This window comes from Haemorhous mexicanus, chromosome Z, assembly GCF_027477595.1.
Source record: "Haemorhous mexicanus isolate bHaeMex1 chromosome Z, bHaeMex1.pri, whole genome shotgun sequence".
In the NCBI taxonomy this organism is placed as follows: domain Eukaryota; kingdom Metazoa; phylum Chordata; class Aves; order Passeriformes; family Fringillidae; genus Haemorhous; species Haemorhous mexicanus.
In genome coordinates, this window is record NC_082381.1 from 65285882 (window position 1) to 65313809 (window position 27928).

General features: G+C 37.4%; 1 protein-coding gene, 1 long non-coding RNA gene and 1 other non-coding gene across 4 annotated transcripts; 1 reads left to right on the plus strand and 2 right to left on the minus strand.

Annotated features, from left to right (window-relative positions):
* On the plus strand, positions 1 to 24922 carry AGGF1 (angiogenic factor with G-patch and FHA domains 1). 2 transcript variants are annotated; one of them, XM_059873398.1, is made up of 14 exons: positions 1 to 198; positions 1232 to 1328; positions 1786 to 1991; positions 2694 to 2840; positions 5095 to 5283; positions 14654 to 15005; positions 16559 to 16670; positions 17920 to 17971; positions 19960 to 20061; positions 20414 to 20579; positions 20818 to 20900; positions 21920 to 22047; positions 22903 to 23002; positions 23830 to 24922. In XM_059873398.1, the coding sequence occupies exons 1-14, from the start codon at positions 16 to 18 to the stop codon at positions 24028 to 24030; spliced, it is 2118 nt and encodes a 705-aa protein (XP_059729381.1). In that variant the 5' UTR covers positions 1 to 15; the 3' UTR covers positions 24031 to 24922. The 2 variants fall into 2 exon arrangements, with proteins under 2 accessions (XP_059729381.1, XP_059729382.1); XM_059873399.1 differs by lacking the exon at positions 1 to 198 and having other exon boundaries at positions 255 to 1328; positions 1783 to 1991.
* On the minus strand, positions 24349 to 27074 carry LOC132341621 (uncharacterized). Its single transcript, XR_009490275.1, has 2 exons — positions 26856 to 27074; positions 24349 to 25876 (listed from the first exon to the last, which is right to left on the minus strand). It is a non-coding gene; the product is annotated as an uncharacterized LOC132341621 (long non-coding RNA).
* On the minus strand, positions 26081 to 26209 carry LOC132322607 (small nucleolar RNA SNORA47). Its single transcript, XR_009485141.1, has one exon. It is a non-coding gene; the product is annotated as a small nucleolar RNA SNORA47 (small nucleolar RNA).
* Positions 27075 to 27928: the final 854 nt, after the last annotated feature.

A 27928-nucleotide genomic window follows, 5' to 3' on the forward strand; every position in this document is an offset into this window, starting at 1 on the left:
GGCGGGCGGGCGGCCATGGCTTCCCCGCCGGGCGCCGAGAGCCGAGCGGACCCGGGCGAGGAGGAGGCGGCGGCGGCGGCGTTGCAGGCGGAACTGGGCGCGTGCCGCGAGCAGCTGGAGCGGGCGCGGCGGCGGCTGCGGCGCACCCAACGCCTGTACCGGCGGGAGCGGGAGAGCGGCGAGGCGCTCAGGAGGCAGGTAGGGCCCCCCGTCCCGGATACCGCGGCCTCCGACCCTTCCGGCCCCCCCGGGCCGGGCGGCACAGAACCCCCGCGGCCGCCACTCCCCGACCGGGAGCCGCTCGTCCCGCGCTCCCCTTGTCTTCTCCTCGCGATGTGCCCGTTCCACACGGTCCCTCAGCTCCCGGAGCTTGCCTGGTTCTCTTGGCCTGCGAGGGGCCTGAGCAGGTATGAGGTCTCGAGTCAGAACTTGGTGGTGAGAACGGCAACTCCTTTTCTATCATAGGGTTAGATTTGCATTCAGAAGGAAAAACTACGTGCAGCAGAGGGAAAGAAGTTTAATGAATGAAGTGTGAGGTAAAGGAAGACTGGCAAAACTTCTCTGAATGCTTATGGCAAAAGAGGGAAGTTTAGGGGTGCCCTCATTTCGGTGTACAGCTTCCTTGTGAGAGGAGGCAGGCGGGCAGCACTGATCTGTGTGGCAGAACCCGAGGGACCGGCCTCAAGTTGTGTCAGCGGCGTTTTAGATTGGATATTAGAAAAAGGTTCTTCACACAGGGGATGCCTGGGCAATGGAGGAGGTTCTGCAGAGAAGCAGTCACAGCACTAAGCCTGACAGAGCTCAAGGAGCATTTGGACAATGCTCTCAGGCGCATGGCGTGACTCTTGGGGACACTGTGCAGGGCCAAGAGTTGGACTTGGTGGTCCTTGTGGGTTCCTTCTAGTTGAGAACATTCTGTGCTTTGTAAATGCCATGGTCAGTCGTCGCTACAGAGCAGCAGTCATTGCTTGAAATCCAAGTTTACAGGGCGGGCATTAGAGCCAACCTTGGTTAAGTTTCTCTCCTCCTTTGTGAGCAGAAATTATGTGTTTCTTTATGCTAACCATTCAAGTACAAAATTGTCTCCTGGAAAACAAAATCACTTGAAACACCTGTGATGCCATTATGTTTTGTTTGAATTACGGAATGCAAAATAGGCTGACTCTCTTTTCTGAGATGGCAGACCACTGAAATGCAGTATTGTGTTTTTAACTTGCAATTTTTCTTTCAGGTAGAAGAACTCACTAAAGAAGTCCATAATAGAAAGGAGAAAGATACGTCTAGTGTAGAAGTACAGACAGAGGACTGTGCTGCATGGTCACAAGCAGGTAGAGAGGGTGGTGACTGTTTAAATAGGGATATAGAACAGTATCTTAGTTTTTAAAGTGTTATAATATAGAATACATTTCAGGTCTGTATCCTTTGCTGAATTAAATTCAGTAACCTGACATTATCTTTCAGACCATTTGGTATTCATTCAAGGCATTAATTCAGGATAAAACATAGCATGGACTAGCAGAATTCATGCCATTGTAATTTGTTACGTAGTAATTTCATGTTGCACATATACATACTTTACCAATTTTTGAAGTATATGAAAACAAGACATAGGATTGGAATAAATTCATAGTAGAGGCACTGCTTAATATTTGATTTTCGTTCGACTACTTAATTGTATAAATTTCCAGTTTAAGATTTAACATCCTTAAACTGCATTAGTAAAATACTGCCTTGCTAATTTATGCAACTTCAACTTTTCTTTCTCTTCCCCCTCTCCCCCAGCAGATTATTACTACTATGAAAATTATTACAATCACACTGATACTCAAGACTGTGCATCTGAACTACCAGTGCAGCACAGTCATGGGAGTGAAGGCACTGAGCATAACTCCACAGAGGAATCAGAGGCAGGTGTTAATATTCCGCTGAGGAAGGATAGCACCAGAGCTATTGAAGGTGGAGAAGATGAAAATTTCGTCCAGAATTCACAGGTTTTTGGACTGTTTGGAGTTCTACCAGTTTTGAAATCAGTACTCTTTTAATATTCCATCTAAAAGATGTTCTTGCAGTCCTGAGAGCTTTATACAGAATGATTTTTTGTGATGGTCTAGTGCTGATAATACCTTTGTACTTCAAAACTAGTTCTTTTTGTAGCATGTTCTAAGTGGAGCACCCTCTTAGATTTGTGTCTTTGAGTTTGTCTTGCAAAAAGGCATATATATCCTGCATAGCCTGGAAGCGAGATCTTTTTTATCAGCAGAGTAGGTCCAATATGTCCATTCTGATTTTCTTAAATAGTGCTTTTTATTTTTTCTTCCATTGATATAAGGAAGCAAGATATAAGGAGAAGAACATTGATGGCTGGATTTCTTTGTTTATTTTGTGGTGGGTTGGTTTTCTTCCCTGCTCTCCAGCCTTTTCCTAGGTCACTCAGTTTACTGAGTTTGTGCCTTAGCATCTAGCAACTGAAATGGAACAGAGGGCAGAAATCTGTCTTGGGGATGCTCTGGAAGATGTTTCCTGTGTGTATATTTGGTGTGAGTCACTTTTGAGTAAAACTGGGGAAAAATGAAAGAGTCAGGCTGAAGTCTTGGTCCTGTTGAAATCAGCAGGAGTTTACCATTAAACCACAGCCAGATTTTTGCCTTCTGAAACAGTCCAGAGCGCTTACCTTTCTTGCTTTCTGTTATCAGGAGACAGAAGAAACTTCAGTACCAGAGGGTTCTTTGGCAGAGAGCTTGAGAGCTGCTGCAGAGGCTGCTGTTTCACAAACTGGATTTATATATGATGAAAATACAGGATTGTATTATGACCATAGCACTGGATTCTACTACAATTCAGTAAGGATCATTTCCAAAATCCTTGGAATATTTTGTCTATCACAAAAGTTTTGTTAGTAAAGGTTGATATAAGCAGAGAACTAAGATCCAAGCTGATCTTATGTTTTGAAAAACAGGTTACTGAAAATGAATAGTGGTAAAAGTTTGTTAATTAGTTTATTAATTATTTCAGTCAAATTAAAGATAGCAGGCTAAGATACAAGTTTAGATTTTAATTCTGGTTTTTTGATGTCTCATACGTCTCTAAGTTACTTGGAATTGTACAGATTATATGCTATAAAGCTGATCTGTAACTCTTTCAAACCTAAAATCTTGAGCTCAAAGATGTCTTGTTTAGAAAAAAAACATATTTCTGAAGTCAGTTGCTTCTCCACAGTGAAAAGAGTACTGGGAGAAAGTACACAAAATGTTTGCGCTTTTACTTGAGTACTGTTACCAACTAGTTTGATTCTACAGGAAAAGAAAACACTTCTAAAAAAGTGTTAGAAGAAGATTAGATGATGGGTTATAATTTCTTAATGGTTACTTTTTGCTGTACCTTGTTTATGTAACTTTTGCAAAGATTTTCTTTTTGTCCTATGAGGTGTGTTTGTATATGTATACAGATCTGTGGATAGATATGCATACACTACTGCACTGAGAACAGAAGGTTTGTTTGCAGTGTTATATTCAACTCAACTGTAAAAATTGCATGAAGTACGCCACTGTTTGTTTGTTTTCAGGATGCTTCTGGACTTAATTTTTAAGATCTTAAAGGACACCGTTGGTTTTGACATCGTTTATGGATATACATAAATGTTGGGGGCTACAGATTACAGTTTATGGTAGACTTATTCAAAAGAATATCTTTTCTTGGTACATAAGTGTTCTGAATTACAGAAGATGTTCTTGCATTGGGTTTGCTGGCAAAGTTCTGATGATGTGGCCGTGGCTGCAGAAGTAGCCTCTCTGAGAGAAGAGCAGGGGCTGCCTGGACATGGCTGTTTCCACTGCAGGGCACAGCATGGTCATTAGAGAAGCTGGTGGTGCCTCTCTGAAACCAGTGTAAGAAGGGGCATAGCTCTGCACAGTGGAGTCTGTTTGGGGGTTGAGTGTGCAAAATAACCCTGTGAACACCGGGGGCAAAGAAGAAGGAACAGGAGGAGGTTCTCCAAGCAGCCAATTTCCTGCAATCCATAGAGCAGACAACACAGAAGCTACTCATACTACAGTCCATGGAGGATCCCACACAGGATCAGCTCCTTATGGTGCCTTGTTTGGCTACCTAAAAACAGAGACCAGGCAAAATTAAGGGAACAAAAAGCAGTTATATTTATTGAAGGGCCCCCAGGTACATTTAGTGCAGACAAAGCTCCCCCAGGGCTACATCCTAAAAATAGATGACGGGTCACAAGTTTTTATACTTATGTAAGTTTGGTCCATTTGCATTTTGGGAATTAATCTTCCAATTACAGTTTCAGGTAATGAAGTCATTTACCCCAAGTTTGCTTCCATGCCCAGCTTTTGTTAACATTTCTCAGGACCTGAGACAGTGAGGTGTCCTTGATTTCCAGGCCTGGAGAGGAATTGTTTTGTCTGACCAAAATGGGAAAGCAGTAGCTAACACTCTATATGGAATTTAAGGCTATACACTAAAGAATTGCAGGATTACAAATATATGAAAAACATAAAAGCTAAAATCTTAAGGCAGCACTTAGGAGACTGGAGAGCCCATGCCAGAGCTCAGAGCACGTCTCCCTGGTAGGAGCTGTGGAGGACCCATGCTTGAAGCAGTTCTTGGAGATCCTGTGCTGGGCGAGGGAGTAGTAGCAGCAGAGAGGGACTTTTTATTAACTGATCTCAGCCCCTTTAGTCCTCATTTCCGTGCACCACTCAGGTGGGGGAAGACAGGGAGAAGAGATGGGAATGAAGTGGTACCGTTGAGCTTATGAAAAGAAAGAGACTGGGAGAGATGTTTTTAATTTGATCCTCATAATCCAATTGTATTTTAGGTATTTCCAAGTCAAATCTGGCTTGCCCATGATAGTGACTTTTGTCTCTTGACCCATGAGCTTTCCATCCTTTTTTCTTTACCATTCTTGTTGAGGAGGAGAGTTTACAGAGTGGTTGGATGGGCATCTGGTAGCCATCCAGGATCAAACCACCACAGTTCTTTCATTTTATCAAAATTCAAATGTGGTTCTTTATTAATCAGATGTTTCTTTGAACAGTATTTTTATTGACATGATAACATTGTTCTTCATTTCTTATAAAGGAAAACCAACTTTATTATGACCCAGCCACTGGAATTTATTACTACTGTGATGTGGAAAGCGGCCGATACCAGTTTCATTCACGAGTGGATCTGCAGTCTTACCAGGCCTCTGGTACTAAGCACACCAAGGATAAAAAGGGGAAAAAGAAGAGAAAAGAACCAGAGTGGATTGCTGCAGATGAGTATAAGGTAACCTCAGAAATGATAGACAGAAAATGCAAAATATGTTGAGTTTTTGTCCATGATGCAATTTACAGGCTATGGGGTTTTATGCAGACAATGTATGCTTTATTTTTTAAACTCTTTAAACATACTTAAACTATATACAGCAGCTTGCTAACATGTAGTTAGTGTTCAAATAACTTTCTCATTGAGTGATTGAGGATGAAACTTTTAACTTGGATTCCCTCACTTTTTCAATATATTTTTACATACTACCCAACTGTAAAGGGGTCTTAAACTGAGTGTCAGTGAAGTTTTTTGAATAGCAGGCACACTAGAATGAATTCAGTGTTGTGTGGGGCTGGATTTAAATCAAAAAGTCAGTGGCAGTGTCTTGGGTTTGGGATTTTGGCTTGTGATTTGGTGTTGGTTTTTTGTTTGGTTGGTTTTTTCAGATTCACATTATGAACCAAAAAAATGTAAATTTTGAAAATACACTCATATTTCTCTGTGACTACATTCCAGAGCATAGTCCATTGCCATTTTACTGTATCTCTGCTATCATTTGGGATTGGTGATTTTGAAGTTCTGTTTCTTTGCATATTATGCTCTCCTGTTGATATTTGTTCACTGCATTTTCAGTGTCATTAGTGTGTGAATAAGCTGTGCATCTTAATAAATGCCCATTGTAATTAATAGGTATTTTAAATTACAAAATTTTTCTGAGTGCTAAGAAAGCTTACTATGTGGTGTGTTGTCTTGAAAAACATTACTGACTCCTAAACCAAAACGTACTAACACAGCTATTAAACCTCAGGAAGTATTTCCATTATGAACACTTACGGATGTTGAGTTCTATTCTGTCAGTTTGTTTTATTATTTTAAGATAAAATTGAATATATTGATTTCTCTAGTTTGAATTCTCCTTGGTTTGTATTCTTCAAAGCTATTGCTTTAACCATTACATACTTTCATTATGTAGGCCTCAGACATGCAGATTGGTTAAAATCTGAAATAATTACTGTCCAGATACCCGTACGTAATAGTCATATAACATCAATACACAGTTAAAAATTTTAATCAGGAGTGAAGTCATCTGAAAGACTTGAAAATGGAAACTATTTATATTAAGAAAAAGTGTAATTAGGTTAAATGGCTAGTGGTTGTTGACTAATTACACATTTTATAAACGAATTGTGGCTAATGCAGGAATTTCTGCTCCTTGAGGAAACTTCAGGTGAACACTTCAATTTGGAAAGCTTGATCTGTGTACATAGCAACACTAAGCATAATGATTCTTTAGACTTAAGAGAAGAGAGCTAATGCAGTGGAAGTGCAGTTTTACCAGCACCCAGGTTCAGGGCCTGCTCTGTGCAAATGCTGAATTAGCATTCTGCCGCTCTCAAAAGGCATTTGTCAGTACAGAACTTTATCCATCATGTGTCAGGAAAGAATCGTGAAAAGCTCACAGGAATAAGTCTTTATCTTAAACTGATTAATAGGTCTGTTAAATTTAGTTCTGTGATGAACTGTTACCTAAACCAACAAGAGTGCTTATAAAAGTTCTAGGCCATGTATAGCTCTGACCTATCAAACAATGGTGACTACTTTTTAGACTCCCATCATAGTCTGCTTCTGTAGTGTGATTATACTAGAAACAGAGGTTTGTCTTAAGCTTACTTTATACCAGTGGTTTTGTTTAGATAGTCTTGTTAACAGATCTTTTCTGTGAGACTTCCACAGTCACAAGGTAGGAGGTAAACATCCTTTTTATTCTTGTTTGTTTTATTGATGACAAACTGAGTATTTGCTTTATTTGTGAATTTGTTTGACCAACAAGGCAACAGGGAAAACATTTAAAGTATACTGTAGTGCACAGATCTTTTCTTCTGTGAACAGAAATGAAGGTCTGTGTCAAAGAAGTAATCATGGTCTTTTTTATTTTTTAAAGAAAAACAGGGAGAATACAAAGTGAAACATAGGACATTCCATTTTAAACTTCAAAGATAAAATAATGCCTTTTTGTTAGTACACTTCTTCGTAAATGCACTGCTGGATTTAGAAGAAAAACTTACTGATATACTTTACATAGCTGAGTTAAAACATTTTATTCTTGTACTGTGGTTATTAATCACTTTAAAATTCCATGTTACTTTAATATAAAAGATTAAGATTTTCTAGAACAAAATACAGTATCTTTCTGTTATAAAATTGGAAAATTAGTTTATAAGCTGCACAGTCAAGTGCATAGATGCATGGTATTTTTTGGCAGTATAATTGTTGTCCAGTTTAGTCTTGTATTAGCAAAGGCACTAATAAGTTAATGGTAGAATAAAACTAAAAACATCTGGTTTTAAATAGGACTTTGTAGTTGAAGCATTGTATATTGAAATGCTTCTCTCCAAACTTACTGGTCAGCCTTCTCCCTTTTCTTTCCCTGAATGCTGTTTAAATTATTGAAGTTAAAACAATGCTTTTGAAGACTAGTACCTAATTATTGCTTTTTCCAACTGTTTATTAAATTGTGCTGCTAGGCTGAAAAATGGTCCCAACATTGCCTCATTTCTTGACCAAAGTAGGTTTTACTTGTCTTTCTTTTTCTACAGATGGTATAAGTAGGAGAGGGGTTTGGTTTAATGCCTGGGCTGTGGACCACTAGTGTTAAGAAAGCAGGGTGTCCTTCTGGAACATGTCATTCGCCTCATGAACTTTATAATTCTTGGGCAAAGCTGAGGTGGTTTATAAGAATATTCATGTAAAGCAGGGGAAGACAGCAGTACTTACAGAATCATATCAATTTTTTCTCTCTTTATCAGTTAAAGGAATAAATGTAAACAAATATTTATAGATATTTACAATTATGTAGGAATTGTCAAATACAAGAAATAAGGAAATTTAGCAGTTATGTGTGTAGATTATCAAGTATATATTTCTAGGTAGGTGGTATTAGTAAGCAATGATTTTTACCAAAATTGCATGCATTCATTTTTGAATGACTTAATATAAACCAAAGTTAGTACCTTTTTTTTGTTTAAAAAACAATTGTAACTGGAACAGTCCATTAACTTTCTATTTCTGGTCACAGGAGGGTTTTTTGTCGTGCTTTGATTTCTACCTATTGTGAGGAAGTTCATGTACTCAACTATCTTACATACAGTATTTATTTGTAAGTAGGAAACAAGGATACTTAACACGACATAAATAGCAAGTGAATTGTTAAAAAATATTGTAGCATTCTTAAAGAAAACCCAGTATAATTCTGAGAATGTAAAGGATAAAATTAATATGTTAAAATATTATTGCATTTTTTAAATTTTTTAATTTTAAAATATTCACATTTTTTTAAAGGTGAATAACCTTTTGAAAAACAAGAAAATATTCATAAGTGTTGACCAATATAAATGTAATTCTAACTGTAAAAAACAGCAGAGGGGAAAACCATGTGCTTACTGTCACCTGGGGAATGTTCCTAATTCATACAAGAACTTTCCTTAAAGACATCCTTGCTTTTCAGTCACAAACTGAAACTGTATTACAGATAGTTTTCTTTTGATTTGTAAAACAAAGTATGCTGTCTCTACTTTCTTGCTTTTAACTGACAATTAGGATTTTTTTTGCCAGGATGAAGTGTTAGCCTCTGTGCAGGTTATATAAAAACATTGGTAGAACACATTGAAACTTTCAGACATACAGTTTAGTTCTTGTATCTTTTTGTAGGTCAGAAAAAAGGTGGGACATGGTATTTTCTTTTGTACAAGAAAAACCTTTAAATAAGTAAATTTGGAAAAGTTTAAAAATTTTAAAAAAGGTGACATAAGTGATAATAGGATCCCTGGCCCAATATCAAGATCTAGGGCTTTCATATACTTTGAAGAATAGACTGTGTGCAGTAGTGATCCTGCAGTTCTACTTGCTGCATTGGGGCTGTTAGAAATACATAGCAAAATTTAGAAGGAAGTTCTGACGCATGCCATTTTTTTCCATAAATTGCTTTTAAATTCTTTTTTTAATTTTCAAGCAACCACCTACTAAATTTTATTTCAGTGTGGTACTCAAAATTAACTTATACCATGTTCATTTCCATTATAGATTCATCGTAGCTACTTCTGTAGGAGAGGCATGGTGGTTTTAGCAGTGTTTCCCATAGAACTCTTGAAGCAGTGATTTTTTTACTTTTTTTTATCACATGTAGTTTACTTTTTGCTGATATTCATCCCATCTTTAGGTACATCAGTTGACAGAAACCATGGCTAATCTGAAGATTTCTTCTTTTGGATTGGCAGCTTCTGGTAAAGGTAGAGTTGAGACAACAAACACACATTAGTCCATGGATGTTTACCTTTTAACCTTGACATTTTTATTAAAGAAAAAAGAATATCTAGTAATTGATGTTTGGATACATATTTTTCCTCAAGGAATTAATAAATGTTTAAAGCTATTTAATCAAAATCCATTCACCTGCTAAAGTAGCTTTGAAATAGATTTTAAATACTTTGTAAGTAACATCTGAAGAAAACTTTGATGGCATTCTAGAATATTTGGGAAAATAAGTATTTAGCATCCCTGTATAACATAAAGGGTCTGGACTAAAGAAACTACTCATTCTTTAGGTATGGTTATTTAATTCAGAGCTGTCCACCACCAGTGTATGAAATAGCTCCTATATGCTGTAGGAAGAGGGTTTTTTCCTGGCATGTAATTAGATTTTTTGCATTGGAAAATTGAGTATCGTGTAGGGTGGATGAGAGTAACTGAAGTACTTGTGGAGTGATTTTAGCACATGAAAGCTTAGTCATTCGAGTGAAAGAGCTATTTTTAAGTGTTTGAAAATACTTCTTTGGTAAAATACTGAATTTCAAATTGAGGGTGTCAATCCTAAAGGTGTACTATTCAGTCCTGTAGATGAGTGCTGAGAAAAAATGATTATGCTAAATCACCTACTGAACTTCTAGCAGACCAAAAAACAGGCTAGACATTTGAGAAAAGTTGTATCTATATTTCTCTGCTTTGTATAAAATAAATTTAGAAAAAAACATTTTAAATAGTGTAGTTCTTAGAATTCAGACAATTATGCTCACAATAGTAAGTTCCCATGTATGGGGATGCTGAAGAATTGCATGAAAATGCATGTTGGTCAGCCATAGTACAGAAAAATTTGAAGTTTTGAAAGACAACATGTCTTGCTCTGTAACAGTGAAGCAAATAGTATAGTCAAATGCTTTAAATACTTGGAAATTTTAAATAAAAACAGTTAAATGACAATGATAATATATACTTTCTAAGTAGGACAGTCTGCATTTCAACAGGTCATTGTAATCAGTTGTTTGTGGCATATTCTCGATAAAGTAAAACCATCAGTTACACTCACATACGCGTGATTTGTTATTCTTCAAAGATCAGTCCTCATGGCATACAGAAATATCCTGATTTCGAAGTACTTTTGGCTGACTTTGTCACGGATGCAGAAATATGAGCCAACTCAACTCTGTAGTTAAAAAATAGTTTATTATCTATCAGATTGATTGCACCTCTCAGCTTCAGCTTAGTGAGAAGAATCCCAGAGATCATGTGGTAATACCCAGTAGATATAAGGTTTTTCAAACCTGGATCACATAGTCTGTCCATGTCTAACTCATTACTGTTGGTGTCAGTCAAGATGTATTGGGCAAAGTAACAACGAAAAACTGTATGTGTATGAAAATATACCATGGTGGAAAAAGTGGTTATAATGAGCATCTGCTTGTATACTTTGTGTCTTGTGGCATGAGTTTGGGATGAAGAGTTAGGTAGTCATTGAGAAATTAAGTACATTGCTAGAATTTATTGCATTTTTCAGGGTACACTAGTACCCTGAAATACTACGCTAGTATTTACTGAATTTTGTGTTTGCTGCCAGTTCCTGGTTTTTAAGTGATGACCATATGGAGGCAAGGGTGTCGGTGCTGTTTGCCTAGTTAGACTTTATTACATGCTACACATGTTCTGTGTTGGTAGTGGTAGTCAGCCATGGTTCAGTCAACAACTGAGCCCCAGACAGCTGCTCACTCACTCCACCAGCAGCAGGATTGGGAATAGGATTGGAAGGACTGGAGTAAGAAAACCTGTGGATTGAGATATAGCCATGTGTGCAAACAAAAGAAAAAGCAAGGAATTTATTCATTGCTTTCCTGCCTGGGCAGGCAGATGTTCATCCATCCCTAGGAAAGCAGGGCTCCAGCACACATAATGGTGACAAAGGCCAAACTCTCAACATCCCTTCTGCTTCCTTGTTCCTCCCCCGGCATTTATTGGTAAGCATGATGCCATATGGTATGGGATACCCTATGGACAGTTAGGATCAGCTGTATAGGTTGTGTCTTGCTCAAACTCCTGGAGGCTTCCCAGCCTCCTTGCTGGCAGAGTGGTGTAAGAAGCAGAAGAGGCCTTGGTTTGTGTAAGCGCTGCTCAGCAATAAATAAATTAAAAAAAAAAAATCTCTGCCTTACCAGCCACATTTTCAACACAAATCCAAACCACAGCCCTACACTAGGCACTGTGAATAAAATTAGCTTGACCCCAGCCAAAACCAGTACATAGTCATACATAATGGAAAAGGATTTCTGCAACACAAGATTGTGTCAAATGCTGTAAGGTTTATTCAGTATCCGTAGGCTTAATGTTTATACACTTTGTTCAGATGTGCATTTTAATAGAGATCCATGAAATCATTAAGTGCTCAAAATCCATATTCAGTTTTTAAATTCTTTATTTCATACAAGGTTTTCAAATGTGAAGACTGCATTTTTATCAGTACTTAACTATTTAGTTTATTTGCTTTCTTAACTATTGAGTGCAGCAATTGTAAAAAAATACAGTAACTGCTGAGAAGAGGCTTAATGGTCATATTGGCAAAATCATAGAATGACTGTATGTGTGGAATCCTTGGTCTGTTTATAAGACTGTTTTTAAAATTTCTGTTTTCAACACAGAACTAAGAGTCTACTCTTTAGTAGCCAGGCTTTGAAACAGCACCTTTTTTCTTTCTAGTTTAAAATATCTGAAATTATGCCAAAAATCACAGAATATCATGGGGTTCACTGTGGAGTTGAGCGGTTGGAGCCTTTTACTTGGGCATCAGTGCATCACAGTCATGTCTTATGATTCGCCTTGCTTATGATTTGAGTAGATGGTGTAGTTTCTTTGTTTTCAAGATTTATTTCTTTGTTTTATTAGATTAGAATACCCTGAGCTACTTTGTTAGGTTACCCTGTTATAGAAATAATATTTTTTAGAGTGCAGAACGCCTTGGTATGTTTGGTATCAATATAATACCTGTACCAAACATAAATATAGACAAACACACTGAAAAATATAACTCATAGAAGAAAATCTCAGATTTTCCAAAAATACTTCTAATGGAATTAATGTGTTTGACATGTCCAAACTGTGTTGGCTTATTTGTGGCAGGACTACTACTTTTTTTGTTTAAAATACACAGCATTACACAGTGACCTTGATATCCTGTTCCGTTCTATTCAAGAACTTAGGGGATTCAGGGAGGAGGGCTAGTGCATTATAGAGAAACCCTGAACAAACCAATAGTCTTTCAGTTAGAGCATAAAAGCCTTTTTTAAAAGCATTTTAAGTTTTACCTGAGAACCTGCTGTCTTACTGAAGGTGTTTTAAAGGTACACTTGTAAAATAAAAATGAAGCCACAGGGGCTAGCTTCTTAGCCGGATAGCTGATCCCTTGTAGGGTAAGCGCCCCAGGCAAGCAGTCTCAAGGCTGGACACCTCAGCCCTCTGGAGGCTGGGGTGCCCTAGGCCAGACTGCAGCACAGCCGTGGCCCCTAGCAAGCTTAGTGATTGTCAGCTCTTCGTGAAAATCAGCTCTTTTATGATTTCAGCTCTTAGCTTGCTCGTAGGGGCTGTGGCTGGCCGTGGCTTCTGGAAGGCAGACGAAAGAGAGAGGAGAAGGCGGCCAAGGGTTCCACGATGGTTTATTCTGAGGGTCTCGCGAAGGGTCTTGAAGCTGCTCTTCTGAGGGAAATGGGCCAAGACAGCCTCTTTTATAGGGTTAGGGAGGATTGAAAACTGACCAATTGCAAGGGTTAGGGAAACTAGCTATGGGGTCACAGAGAGATAAGCAGGCCTGGAGGACCAGAGTGAGGACTCCTGGTTCAATTCCTAGGATTTAGCAAATACCTGTCTCTAAACATCCCTCCACGGAGCCGTAGCCGGCCCTGCGCCTGCTACATACACTCTCCTAACCAACAGCTGAGAGGAATTGTTGTGTCTGTCATAGTCTGTAGCACTGATGTGTTTTAACAATTCTGAAAGTGCTTTAATTTCCATTATATTAATATTCACATTATTTCACTTATCTTGAAATAGAAACGCATGGAAGAAGGTCAGGGATGTATTTTTTACCTGCTGTGTTGCAATATTTGATACAATTGAAGGCAATTGAATGCGTTTACTCTGAACTTAAAATGACACATAATTTAATCTGAGATTTTATTTATCTTTTAAAGCTACTTCTGTTCTTCTTTCTCTATTTTCTCTGTTTTCCTTCTTTTATTTTTTTTAACATAGTTGTGAAGCTTCTAGATTGAGAATTACATCTTCAAGGTACTCTGGCAAAAAGATTTCTCAGTTTAAAAAGTTGTTTTTGTTTTTTTTTTTTCCTGATGATGAAATAAGTGGAAGTGGAAGAAACTCTAATGATCCAATCTGTCTGATATTCAGCAGAGAAATTGGGAAACTTTTTGCAGTAGAAAATGGATTTTTAGTATAACTAATTCACATAGCATAAGTTAGGCTTCTACTCTCTGTCTGCTGTCTTGATTAAAGGCTCTGTTAAAGATGTGGTTTTGAAAGGAGGAAGAACAGGTCTATAGTTAAAGCATGAGTGAGCATTCCAGATATTCTGGACTCTGGTAATAAAAAAGAAGATAAAACCAGCAGGAAAATACAATGAAGATCAGTTAAAGACCTTCTAAGCACGTTGCAAGAACTGAATAAGAGAGGGACAAAAGTGAGTGTCATAAAAGCGAAATAGGAAAATATTCAAAGTCATGTTGTACAAGTTTGATAATGAGGACAAGATTCTAAAGTTTCTAAACATTTCTAAAGTGTGAGAAAAGTGATGTTTAGAAGAAGAGTAAGTGAAGTTTAGAAGAGGAGGGCAGTCACACTTTCCCAAATAGAAGATGGTCTCAGTCACATCTAGCAGGATGTGAAAATATTTTCACTGAAATGTTAAAGTTCTGCTGACTGCATGTGTAAAACTTTCTGGAAATAAATATTTCTTAATAGTTCTAAAAATAATTCTTCCTAAGTGAAGAATTTACTTCCAGGCTATTCTTTAGGAAAACTCAATCTGTAAAGACTGTAACATTGTATAACTCCCCTCCAGGATTTGGACACAGAAGAGCAGAAATCATCTAACAGTCTGAATTGCTTTTCCACCACCGAGCAAGTTAGTTCTACTGAAGAAGATGAGTCTCCAAATGTAAGAAAGAAGACTAAAATGGACACAAAAACACTAAACAGTCTGACAGCCAAAGAACCCATTTCTACAGATGATATAAATTCACATTCACACAAAAGTACGCCAGATGCTGCAGCGCATACAGATGACAGTAGAACAGCAGACACAGAGAGTGAACCAGAAGAAGGTGAAATTACAGATTCTGAGTGTGAAACCTACAGTGAAGAGGAATTAACAAGTGAAGAAACTGGTGATTCAGAATACTCAGAAAATGAAGGTGAATTATTGTGGATTATATATGGCATTTCTGTATTTTTCCAGAAGCCTGTTAAAAAAACCAGTTTGGATAATTTTAAAAGATGTATAAAAGCATGTGATTGAGATGCTTTGAAAACATTTTATCTGTTACCAGCATTTCTTTCCCTCTCTTCACTTGTACAAAAGTAAGTAGTAGTTTTTATAAAAGCTATTACTGATGTGAGTCTGTGCTTGTGTAGAAACCTCAGGGATTCAAAAGATTTTGTTTGATTGGGAAAGTGAAAGGCAAAAAGAAACTCTGCTGCTAAAATAGGGGTTCTAGATGAGTAATTCACAGTAGTTCTGTGTATTGACTCTTAAATTAATATACAGTATTTTTGATACTGTTTGTAAACCATCATGTTGTAAACCATCATGTTCAGTTGAATGCAAGATAGGTCTACTGTGGTGAAAAGCAGCATGGAGTAGTCGGTACTAGTTGAAATCCTATTTTGTGCATATTCCAGTGGCAAATTGTGAGAAATGGATACAGACAGGAAACCTGTATACTGTTTTATACCAAAGTGCAAGGTCCTTAACAAACAAAAAAAATAAAGGTAACCTGTGAAAGGCTTGATGCAGCCAGTCAGAACTGTGTATGTGCAAAGGATATTCCAAATCACGGAATTAAATACAACCCATAGAAAACTGTATTGTAGCCTGTGCCCTGCTCACAGTTTATTGTCAGTTTCTTATGTTTTCATTACTTTACTTAACTACTCAGATTGTAGGTAATTAATGCTAACCAAAATGTGCTTGCTACCATCAGGCTTTCAGACTAAATTGTCTTTTCTTAATATCCAATTTGGCAGTAATGCTGAAGTAATAAAAAGTGGGGACAGTTTCTCTTCCCCTAGAACCTTTTAAGGTAGTATCTTCTCATCTATGTCTGCTCCTAGCTGAGGTCATTGGAGATTGTTTCTGCAAATGTACATCCAAGTACAGAATTCATACAGCTGTCAGAATATAGTATCTTGATATTATAATCAGACTAAAAAGCATTTGCATCTGTAGGTTCTGTCTATTATTTTTTCTTATCCGTGTTGATGAATAGCATTCCTAAGAGAAAAAACGAGTAAAAATACATTTGACATAGAAGTTGTCAGATACAAAGTTTGATATGTGGTAGGTCTGTGATGTGGTGAACATAAAGGTGCCGCCTTTTCTCAAAGTAAAATTGTTTTCTAATCTGTAACAATTAATGATCCATAAATTTATAGTATACTAGTAAATTTTGTGAATGTGTATATATTTTACTACTGTAACTCAAGAATTGTCCACATGTAAACCGGAATTAGGAAAATATTTGTAATACTTTGGTATGCAGTCTGAAAGCCTTTGAAACAACAGTCTCATCAAAGTTTTCTCTCAGATGTTGCTACGCATTTCTTTTCGTGAAAGTTGTGTATTATTCAGCCAGCTAATGGCTGAATGTTTTTCAGTTTTTTGAAAACTATAGACTATAAAGTTAAAACTGAAATGTGTTGGTAGTAATGGTGGTAGTGATTTATTTCTTTTTCTATATATTTATAGATGAAGAAAAGATCTGGCCTCCTTGTATCAGAGTTATTGTAATAAGATCACCAGTTCTACAGACTGGGTCACTTTATATTATCACTGCTGTGAAACCTGCTACAATTGGAAGGTAAAACTGAATGAAATTTTTTTATATATATATATATATATCTCAAACTACCTCTATTTGAAAACTGTGGAAAGCACTTAGGATTGCTTGTCTCTGCTCTTCATGCTTGCCTTCCTAGCCTGCAGCAGTTGTGAGGTACTCTGAGTTTGGTTAGTCCACAGTAAGAAATTCAAATCAGGTCACATAACATGTCATCTTGATAATGTAACAGCATACACACTTAATGCAGCTTAGCACACCTGAATAGTTAGTGATAACTTAGTGTTGTGAGCCCCAATGGCAGTATATCTGCAAGCCCTTCTTTGAAAATTTTTTCCCTAGGAAGTAAGTAAATGTTGTCCTAGGCCACTGAAGTACTTTTTTTTCAGAAATGGAAGAATGCCCTTCAGAAATCCAGGATCACTAGGAAGCATATCCTAGACTTCCTCACACTGTGAAATTTCAGTAGGGTGTGTTCATTGCCTTTAGATAATAAGTGGTTTGTGCTAGACTGTATGCATTCTTAAACCTGGTTTGTTCATTATGGATGATGAATTTAATGCTTACTTAAAAAGTAAGCATTACTTACTTCCGTGCTTACTTAAAAACCTTACCTGGAAAAGCTGTTTCTGTCTAATGCTGATAGACATGTTTTGATTTGCTCTTAAAGGTTGAGTCATGTATGTGAAAATCAGCAGACAAGTCTACTTTGAATTTGCATATAGGTCTTTTACTAGCTGCATTGCTTCTTAATTCCTTAGTATAAGAATGTAGTACACAAATACCTTCTTCCTACTACTGCACTGTTTTGACAAAAAATGTAAACAAACCAAAACTCACCCTGTACAGATTATACTATTTGTTTACTTGTATTACCTGCCTCATGCAACCAAGAGTTCAGCTTCCCCATGGAACATGGACACCAAAATGCAGTAAAGAGCCTGAAGGGTGCCGTGCAGAGTTCAGACTGTTAAAGGCATTGCGTGGCAGTTCAGATAGAAATATCAGGTTTATACATAAGAATTTACTGGTACTCTTTGATCATTTATTAATCATCTGCTTTGTATCATTTACACAAATGGCTGAAGGGATCTGAAGCAAGTCTTTACATTGTGCATACAGGAACACAATGTTTTCTATCTGTATAAAATTCCTAATAGCTTAGAAGAGAAATATGATATTACAGTTCAACTGAAATATACCTTTCATAAGCCACTTAAAAGACCTATTTATACTTTGTTGTGATTTGTATATCAACTTGCCTTTCCAGAGAAAAAGATGTTGGACACACACTTCAGATTCCTGAAGTTGGAGTCAGTAAGGTAACTCGTGTTCATGTCTGCTGAAAGGTAGATAGAAGACATAAATGTATGAATGAAGCTTTAGATTTTATGCCTTTAAATTTGGAACATCATGTTAATATTTTGAAAGAACTTTCGGAATGAGATATGGGTTTAGTCAGACTTGAATTTAGTAAAAAGGAAAATGTACTCTATTTTACTGAATGGGAACTTAACACAAACAACAGTGTGTTTTCAAAGTCTTTGAGTCTTTAATTTTGGAGTTACTGAACTTGAGGACAAACCCTGTTAAGTACTAATGATATATAAAATTTTGATGTCAGATAGTAAGAATTTCTTTACCAAGTAATGCAATCCTTGCAGTTACGCTCAGAACAAAAGGGTTTCTTTTATTTTCTTTCAAGCAACTGTGGAAATTATGTAGAGGGAGTTTGAAAAATTAACAGAATTCCTTTCAGTGGTAGATTGAATGGAAATTTTTGTTACAAATTCTGTACTCTGTTTTGCTAAATACTTCAACACAGACCCTAAATACAACACTCCTAATAAAATAAAACTGTAGATTGGCAAAGTTGTGTCATCCAAACAAAAAGTTTGTTAAAAATCTATAAATGCAAGTATCTCATGAAACACACTTTACTATGTCTATTTTAAGTGATAGTTCTCATTAATCACCTGCTATGTTTCATACAGGAAAATTTCGGGAATAAATATTTCCCTGCTATTAATAACTTTTTCAGGCATGTGTTTGAAACTGGGCAAGTAAAGAAGCCAAAAGACTTCTATTTTTTTGTAATGTTACCATTTTAGTACTTTACAGGTACTGACAGTTTATATAAGAAGTTACTTCACTTTTCAGATAAGGAGTCAAAGGTGAAAAGATAACTTTTTCTTTCTGCAGATATGTAATTATATACTAGTTTGTTTTCCTCACTATTCTTGCTTTTTAGCTGTTGTCAGCTTTGGTGTTGGCTTTTCTTGAGTGGAAAGTGAGATTTAAAAAAATGCTACACCCTGCAGATTTAGTCTCTTTAGAAGTTTTAGTTCTATTCAGTAAAGCAGAAGTAGAAAATAAAATGTCTATTGAATGAACTAGTCAGTCTATATCATTATGGGCGTGTTCCATGTAGTAAGAAATGCTAGCCAGTCTTCAATTCTTAAATTTTTTTAAACTGAAAACAGCAACTACAATTGCTCTAAATAGTCAAATTTGATACAGTCGCTTTTCAACAGCCGCTTCTCTAGACTTACTGCTTTTACTGGAAGTTCTAGTAGGTTGGAGAAGTTGATACTTCAGTTTGTTCAGTGGCCTTTTTTGGAAGTAGTACATTATCTTTATGAATTTGGCCAGGAGTTGCACTTTTTCTGGTCTGTGGGTGCAATACCTATACAGAACTGCAATAAGACAAAAAAAAAAAAAAAGCCAAACCAAAACAACCCACCACATTATTAGTCTCATTATCAGAAAGGAGATAAAAGAAACCACAAAAAATTGGTATTGATTGTGTCCTAAGTATTAAGATGCAGGAGAAGGTGAGTTATGTGAAAGTTACAAAAGCACGGTATTCAGGGAGTTATTTCAGATATGAAAGACCAAGTAAATGGAAGCAGAATGAGATCTATTTTTAAATGAGAGTGCTATAAAATATCTTAAGAGCAAAAGGCCTGTTATTTAGAAGAACAGTTAAGAAGGCTGTATTACTGAATCTTGCAGTTCTTTAAGTAAAGCATACTTGCCATGTTGGAAGAATACAGTTGTTCAGTACTGAATCAGCTTATGAACAAAGTCATTACATTAACTGTATATGTTAGTTCATGCTGTTGTGACTGATTCATTTACATTTCACAAAAATGAAATCATAAAATGTGAAAACTTTATTAATTTAGACTACCAGAGCCACTCATTTTAAAGGTCTCAAAATATATTCTGAAATCTTACTGTAAAATAACATTTAAATTGTTAAGTATTCACTTAACAAGAATATTTAACTTAGGCTTCTATTTGTCAGTTTCATGCAGAAGTGTATTTTGACCACGATTTGCAAAATTATGTTCTTGTGGATCAAGGCAGTCAGAATGGAACAGTTGTTAATGGAAATCAGATTCTCCAGGTGAGTACCTACTGTTTTAGTGCTCTTTATATTGCAGAAAACTAATCTTGTGGTCATTTTAAGTGTTTTACAGCAAATCACTTACAATGCCATTGTATGTCTTCTTTCATAATTAATGCCTGCCTTAGTTCCCTTCTGATTTTAGGGCCACTTGGAGTACTTAATGTTCGGTTATACTTGGAAAAATCCGCTATGGTTACAGTTGCTAGAGTGAAATACCCACTGTATTTAAACAGATGCCTACATTTGTGAGACCAAACTGAACTACTGAGTTGTAAGCAGGTTGCATGAAATAGAGTTTGTGTCCTTCATGAGTTTTTAACTTGCCTGCTAAAACTTTCGTTTGCTGTAGCCTAAAACAAAGTGTGATCCCTACATCCTGGAGCATGGAGATGAGGTGAAGATTGGCGAAACCGTGCTTTCTTTTCATATTCACCCCGGCAGTGATACTTGTGATGGATGTGAACCAGGACAAGTTAGAGCACATCTTCGCCTGGACAAGAAAAAAGAGTCTTCTGGTTAGTAATATTATCACAGGATACATTTTTTATTATGGCTGTTTACTTTATAAAAATAATAATTAGTTTAGTTTTCATATAATTTTCTTGTCAGCTTGTAACAGTTGTACATAATGATTTTCTTCTTTGTATATGTGTCTATGTATAATGTCAGAATAAAAATTGTCTCATTTTTCTTGTGATTCAAAACATTGTTACATTAATAACTATAAATTCAATCCTGTGTCCTTCCTTTTAGTTTGTCCAGCACTTAGCAAAGAAGAGAGAGAGCTAGTCAGAAGAAAAGCATTAAAACAAATACGGGTAAAATATGGTTTACAGGTGAGTTTAGAGTAGAAGTTATTTTTTGTAATCTTGTGGTTCTTACCTTTTTTTTTTAAGTACTTTGTGATTCCTATTTTAAGCCATAGACTTTGTTGAATAAGGGAGGTTTTCAAATGCCCTTAAACTTCTTTGTCTTTTGTACCCTAAGTAAATATTTTTTACAAACCTATACAAAGAAAGATGATGATAAGAAGGCATGAAAGTTCCATTGAAAATTGAAGATCCTTTCAAAGTGTACAAGATTCCTAATCCTTTGAAAGTTAAGATTTTGCAAGAGACTTCGTTTTTATTCCTGTAGACTAAGTTTTCACTGAGTTGCAGTCATATCTTTCGTTTGGAAAGGAAGCATAATGAGGAACTGAAAAAGTTATGGAAGAGAATGGGAATTTTTTCAGCTTTTTAAGTCCATAGCAGAATACCAACATGAACATACAGGCAATATAATATATATATTCAAATTACTTCTGTTGTAGAGATAATGTTGACATGCAGTTGCTTCCAGCATTTGTACTAATTCATGTAGAAAACAGAATGCCAGAATTTCTATGAAATTATACAGGTACCAAAATAATGGTACTGATGCAGAATCCGTAAACATACTTAATTCTGTTGTTTATTCTGAAAAAAAGTAGTTGCTGAGGAGCAGGCTAAATGGTTATATAAAAAGCCAGTGGCATGTGCACATGATTTTGTGCTTAATATGGACTTGCTAATATGAAGAGTATTGACTCTTCATACCAAGAGAATATTCAGGAGAATCTGTTTTTTTATTTACAGCTTCTGAAAAATTATTGAATTTGGCAATGTTACGTGATGATGGCAGTAATATGGTTTACAAGGTATTCCTGTAAGCTAAGAAAATACTAAGTAAGGACTGCAGGTTTTGTTGCAAGATTTAGAATTAATAAAAAAGCCTGAAGCTCCCACACTTTTGGAGGGAAAAAAGGAAGTTAACAAAAATAAATAATTTAAACCCCACTCTCTTTGTCTTGATGCAATTAAATCTGCTTGGAAAGAACACAGAATATGAAGACAACAAGGCAGTGAAAAATCCAAAATACAAAGACAGAGCAGGAAAACGCAGAGAGACCGTTGGAAGTGAAGGAACCTTCCAGAGAGATGATAGTTCAGCTTCTGTTCATATGTAAGTTGGGGGTGGGGGAAAGTATCCCCCATGTCCTTTTCTTGTGAATCTTAAAAAATGATAATGAAATAAGTATCAATTTGTTACTAGAATGCAGTTTGTTAAATTACAAATTACCTGTATATATTGTGGTTGGAGAGCTAGAAAATTTTAAGCTTTTCACACTTCCATTTCACGTGCTTTTATTTATTAATTCATCACCTTCCATTTAAAAATATATGGAACGTAAGCAGTTAAAGATGGCAGTAAGGACACTCACATCACTTCCTTACCAACTCAAAAAATGCAAAGAACTCCCCAGCTACACTAGTGACATCTTCAGTAGTGTCTGTTTTTCAAGCGGTTCAATTTTTATTTTTCCTATTGAGTCCCAGTAATAGTACACATGCAGATTTTTCACCTGCAGCTTCTCTCACAGTCAATATCTAGCCACTCACAGGACGTGTATTTACATACCTCTCAAATGACACTTGATGTTTCTTCAGTTGTTACTTAGCCTCTGCAGCTGTAGTTGGGTTTTTTTTTTAAGAAGCATGAACTTGTAGGTGCGTGAAAATTAATAAAAGGAAGTGTGAGATGATGCAATAGCTGCAGTAGGATGATTTGGCAGTGATACCGCTTTTTCCATATTGTAATCCATACCCTCCTACCCATGATGTATCTTTTAACTCCTAAAGCAAACAAGTAGTTCTGGAGTTTTAAGAAAGCTGATATTGATCTGAGGCTCGTTCTTCTGTATAGCTCTTGATGGACTGATTCCTGATTTCTATATGTATGCATATTTCTGTTCAGTATTTGAAAACATACTCTTTATGTTAACTCTTGCTTATCAGTTATCTTGAACTTTCTTCAAAGTGAAATCAGCAACAGCAACAAAGGACATAAAATGTTGGAGAAGATGGGATGGAAGAAGGGGGAAGGTCTGGGAAAGGATGGTGGTGGCATGAAGGATCCGGTAGGTTTTTCTGGTTTTCACTTGAGACAAAAATCATAGGAATGTATTTGTAGTGAAAAGCATCTAATTGTATGCCATTATTCATTTGAAACTTAAAAAACCCTGGTTAAGAAGGAATACTCTCAGTAGGACTAACCTCAAATTATTTTTTCTTTGACTAATGGGGTATTTTGAAATTTTTCAGTAGTGTTGTCCCTTCACTACACTGTGTTCATTAGGAAACTAAGCAAAGGAGGACAGACAGCTTCTAGCCATTGAATTAATAATTTCATATTTGAATACAAAGTCTGGAGGAAAATTGGAATTTAAGTAATGCGATTTGAAGATTGGTTTAGGGTGGAATTCTTTCTCAGAGCCTGATGTAGCACAAAAATCAAGCTAGATAATGAGCATTGAGAGCGGAAAAGCTGGCTGAAGTTACTGTAGCCAGTGGGCTGCCCAAGTTGTGGGCCTCTGTGGCAGCCATGTTAACCCCATTTTCATCACCAAAGATGTATGGTCTTTTGGCAGTAGTGCTGCTCAGAGCCACACCATACCCTGTGCTGCCAAACTAGCCAGCATAGGGATCATAGGCTACTCACTCAGGGAGGTGTGTTATATAGTTATTTTTGTGGCAGGGGACATTATTCAGGACTTTAGATCATAGTTCCAGAAACAGTGATGTGACACATCATTTTCATGGTACTGTTCATGTATGAGCTAGGTGTTTTAGAACATAAAAGAGAAGTGCTTTGGGAGAGGGGGTGGCATGTGTATTACAAAACCAGAATTTGTAGTATTTAGAATACCTAACTTGCAATTACAACAATATTTCATGTATTTGACAGATCCAACTGGAGTTACATCAGAAGCATGCAGGTTTAGGTACTAGGCGACCAGCCTCAATTGAAGATGTTCAGCTTGTCCAGAGCAAGAATAAAAAGAACTGGGATAAAGCAAGAGAGAGGTTTGCTGAAAACTTCCAAGACCCTAAATCACAAAGGGATACAGCTAAGAGTACACTTTGGGTTAGAGGGACTGTAGACTGAACTGTCTAGTCCCACAGCAGGGTAATTCCTGAGTATAAATAGTTGGCAGAGAATTTATTTTTTTTATTTTTGCTTTTGCTAAAGCAGGAGTTTGGTTATATGTAAAATACTGTTGTGGAAAAACTTATTCAAGATTAACTCTGTTATGTTATTTGGTTTTCTCTAGTCTTCATGCTTTTATACACATTTTTAATACAATATGAATGGAGTTTAGAGGGATATTCAAATTTAAGTACTTGAAAATTATTTTGATCAGAAACAGGAATCTTCCATTGTGTTTTTACACTTCACAGAAAGTTACACAAAACATCTGTTACACTTAAATATATCTTTAACACTTGAACAGTGGTTTAAAATCAAGATGAAAAAATAAATCCCCCAGATCCCTAGTAAAAAAAGTACCGTATTGCTATTTCTTCATGTTTGCCATACGTGCTTGACAAGAGGCACACCACTCTTAAATTCACACAGTTCAGTACTAGCTATGTCTCAGCATACATTTGGCAAAGGAAGAGGGGGAAAACACTTGTTTTTAAACAATTCATCATTACTGGTCAAAAATACCATACTCCATGAAATAAACTACCAGCATTAGTGAAGAAAACAATGTTCAGAGACAGCTTATAGCAAAATTTTCTTCTGTGAAGAACTTGTTTGGGATTTGTTTAGTAAATCTGTATCATGCCTTTAAAGGAGGTATGTTTGGAAAACAGCTGTCTGTTTGTATTTATTAACTTCTTTTTCTGATACATCCATTGCTGGCAATGGAATTTATGCCAGAAAAAAACAACACAAATAACTGATTTTTGATGGGGAAAGATTTCCAAACTGAAGCTAAAAGATTGGTATTTATTGAATGTTCCTAAACACAATAAAAATCATTGTCAATTTATGCAGTGTGCTTTTTCAAACTATTTTGTCCGTATGTTGGATGGGAGTGCTCTTCTAAAATGAGTAAAACTTAATCCCACTTTGTTCAAGTTCAAGTTCTGATACTTGTCCAAGGAAACGTGGTAGTCTCACCGTCCTAGCAGATCGTGCACACAACTGTGAAGCACTGTGGAATTAAAGCAGAACAAGTTACCAGCCATTTGTCTTAATCTAGACACATACAATGTAAAGCAAAAGGTCCAATCTATTACTTAAATCATGAAACTTTTCCAAGTTTACAACCTGAAGCACACCTTACTTCTGCTGACAGAGGTGAAGGTAAAATTATCCATACTCAGTGCATGGAACAGCATACCTAAAATGAGGTTGCTGTTTGCCTTTGTAAGCAGTTTTGTGATAGACACGTATTATTGCTGTTGCAATAACATACAAGTATTGCTGCATTATGTACTTTGCTGTTGCATTCCTTTTTATTGGCAACTTCACGTTTTCAGAGGCTTTTTCTAGCTGTGAAAAAAAATGTTCTGTAAGTTCTGGCCTGTAGTTGTTAAGTTTTAGTTCACCATTTATCTAAAAACCTCTTCCTGCTAGCAGGAGGAAAAACCCCCTATATGCTAAAAGAATATTTTTGCCTTTTTTCCTTTTTACTTCTGTAGTCTTTAAAGTAAATCAAACTATAAACCTTAAAGTGGTGTGAGTAGGAACCATAACTTTACCGCTCCCGAGTTATTCAAGTGTAACAGCTCTAAGATCAGTAAATCAACAAGTTTGAGTTTCATGAAGTTGTTTTTGAAGTAAGACATCATTTGCCTTCTGTGAGAGGCATGCTCTCACACAGTCAAGACTGACTGCTTTCAGTATTGCAGCTTCCTCTTTCACCAGTTCCATATAAAGGGCTGAAGCTTAGTCTTGGTTCAGTGTTGGTGCCACAAATCCTATTCTCTCTTGATGTTGCCTAGGGAAGTGGAAAAAGCAGTACCATTAATACACAAGATTGTTAACAAAACAACTGGAGGTAAGTTTGAGTAATCCTCATCAAGTAGTTGTGTGCCTTTATTGAGTAGGAAGACTTACTGCGCTAAATACGACTTTTTATCCTTTAGTGACCTCTTACAAAGGAGTGAGGTGAAAACCACCAGTGGTGTGCAAGCCTTATGTGCAAATGCAGTACTGCTTTCCCTCATGTCAGAAGGGGAACATGAGTTGCTATTGCACTATTATAATTTTGGAGGCTATAACCAGTAAGATACAGCATAAAGTTTAACTGTCTTACCTTCTCAGTCCTCCAACCATCCTGTTGCCTTTCCCAGCTTATGACACTTCAAGTTGCTTTTCTATACAGCCAAAGTCAAGTTTCAACAGGTTGCTTTTATATATAAATACTGTTAGTGAATACATATAATCCTAAAGTTCTTAAGGATAAAGTTAATCAGTTGATATAAACAGTTTTCTGTAGTGCTCACAGTGAATTTTATCAAGTTAGCAAACATATTTCTGAATATAAAATAAAGAGTAGTAGGTACATTCTTAAGAGCTGAACCATCCAGCTGGCACAGAAAAACATGGAGTGCAGTGTTGTGTGCAAGACCCTGAACTATCTGCATATGAACTGCTTTTAAAAATGTAACATAGGATGAAACTGGAGTGTTTGTTCCAGCAAAGCTGCTGCAGCTGGTTGTGTGAAGGGAAAGACTGAGGCTTTCTGCCAGCAGATGAATCCACGGCAGCAGGAAGAGAGGTCAAAACCAGCATCTTGGTTATCAAGAAGTTGTACTGAAAGGTGCATTCCAATGAATTTTTTTTCTGTGTGATCTTTTCCAAGTGCTCTCATCTCTTAACGTGGGAATTTTTTTCTCAGCGAGTTTCTGATTTCTAAACGGTTTTCATCTGCACCTTATTTTAATCCAGCAATGCCTCTCTCTTGATGAACATACCTGCGTGCAGCTTTACAGTAGCAGTGATCCTTGTGCAGCCCTTCAGCGCACCGGGGCACCATCTGCTCTCCTCCGTCCGTGCCCAGGCGTCCTGGTGTCATTTCAGCGCTGCAAACAGGACACATGCTGCCTCTCCTGCCGCTCCTAAAGTTCTTGGTTTAATAGGGCAGAGGAAGAAAGGGGGCTGACGGTCTGGCTTCCTGCGCGGGGCCCGGGAGGCCGCGCAGCGAGCCGCGCCCAGCAGCGCCTCCCGCCGCAGGGCCCGGCCCCGCGCCGGCCGCCAGCCTCCGCCCCGCCGCCATCTTGGCTGGCCTCAGGGTGCGGGGGAAGAGCGGAGCGGGACCCGGCACGGCCTGGGCCGGCACCGCGCCGCCAGGGGCTGCCCCCGCCGGGCAGGGCAGAGGCACGGCGCCGGGATGTGCCCGAGCTGCCCGCTGGTGTGCTACTCTGCAGCTGAGGAGCAGCAAAGGGAGTAGGGAATGCATCACATTACCAGAGGATAGGCAGACAAACGAAAACGGCAGCCGTAGATAGTAGTTTAAAAGTACACTTACATGACTTTTTTAACATTTAGACTTAGAATGATTCTAAGAATGAATGAGTGGCGTCTCGGGAGTGATCTTGAGAAAGCTGCCAGGAAGAGCCAGCACGGCCCACCAAGGGAGCAGCAGAGCGCCTCATTCACACAGAGCTGACTCTTAAATCTGCCATACTCTGCTTGTCTGTTGTAAAAAGCCTTACAGCCCCTGCTTCTCTGGCTGCCCAGGTCCTCTGTTCATCTTCCTTCCCTTTTCTGTCCAAGGGCTATGATGTTGCCTTGATAGTCTTGAGGCAAGCCTGGTTCCCACTGCAGGTGGTGTGCTTTGGCCAAACCTCAACTGCTGGACTTGGTGGGACTGGAAGGTTAGCAGATTGTCAAGCTAGAATGTGTAGGACTCTGAGTCTTGCCCAATAACCTGTTCACCTCCAGCATTTTCCTCCTTCAGTCCTTTATTTCTTCCTTTGTTGTTTTCCCTGGCTTATTTTTTTCTCTAGATCATCAGATTTCATCATTTAACTGCTTTCTACACATA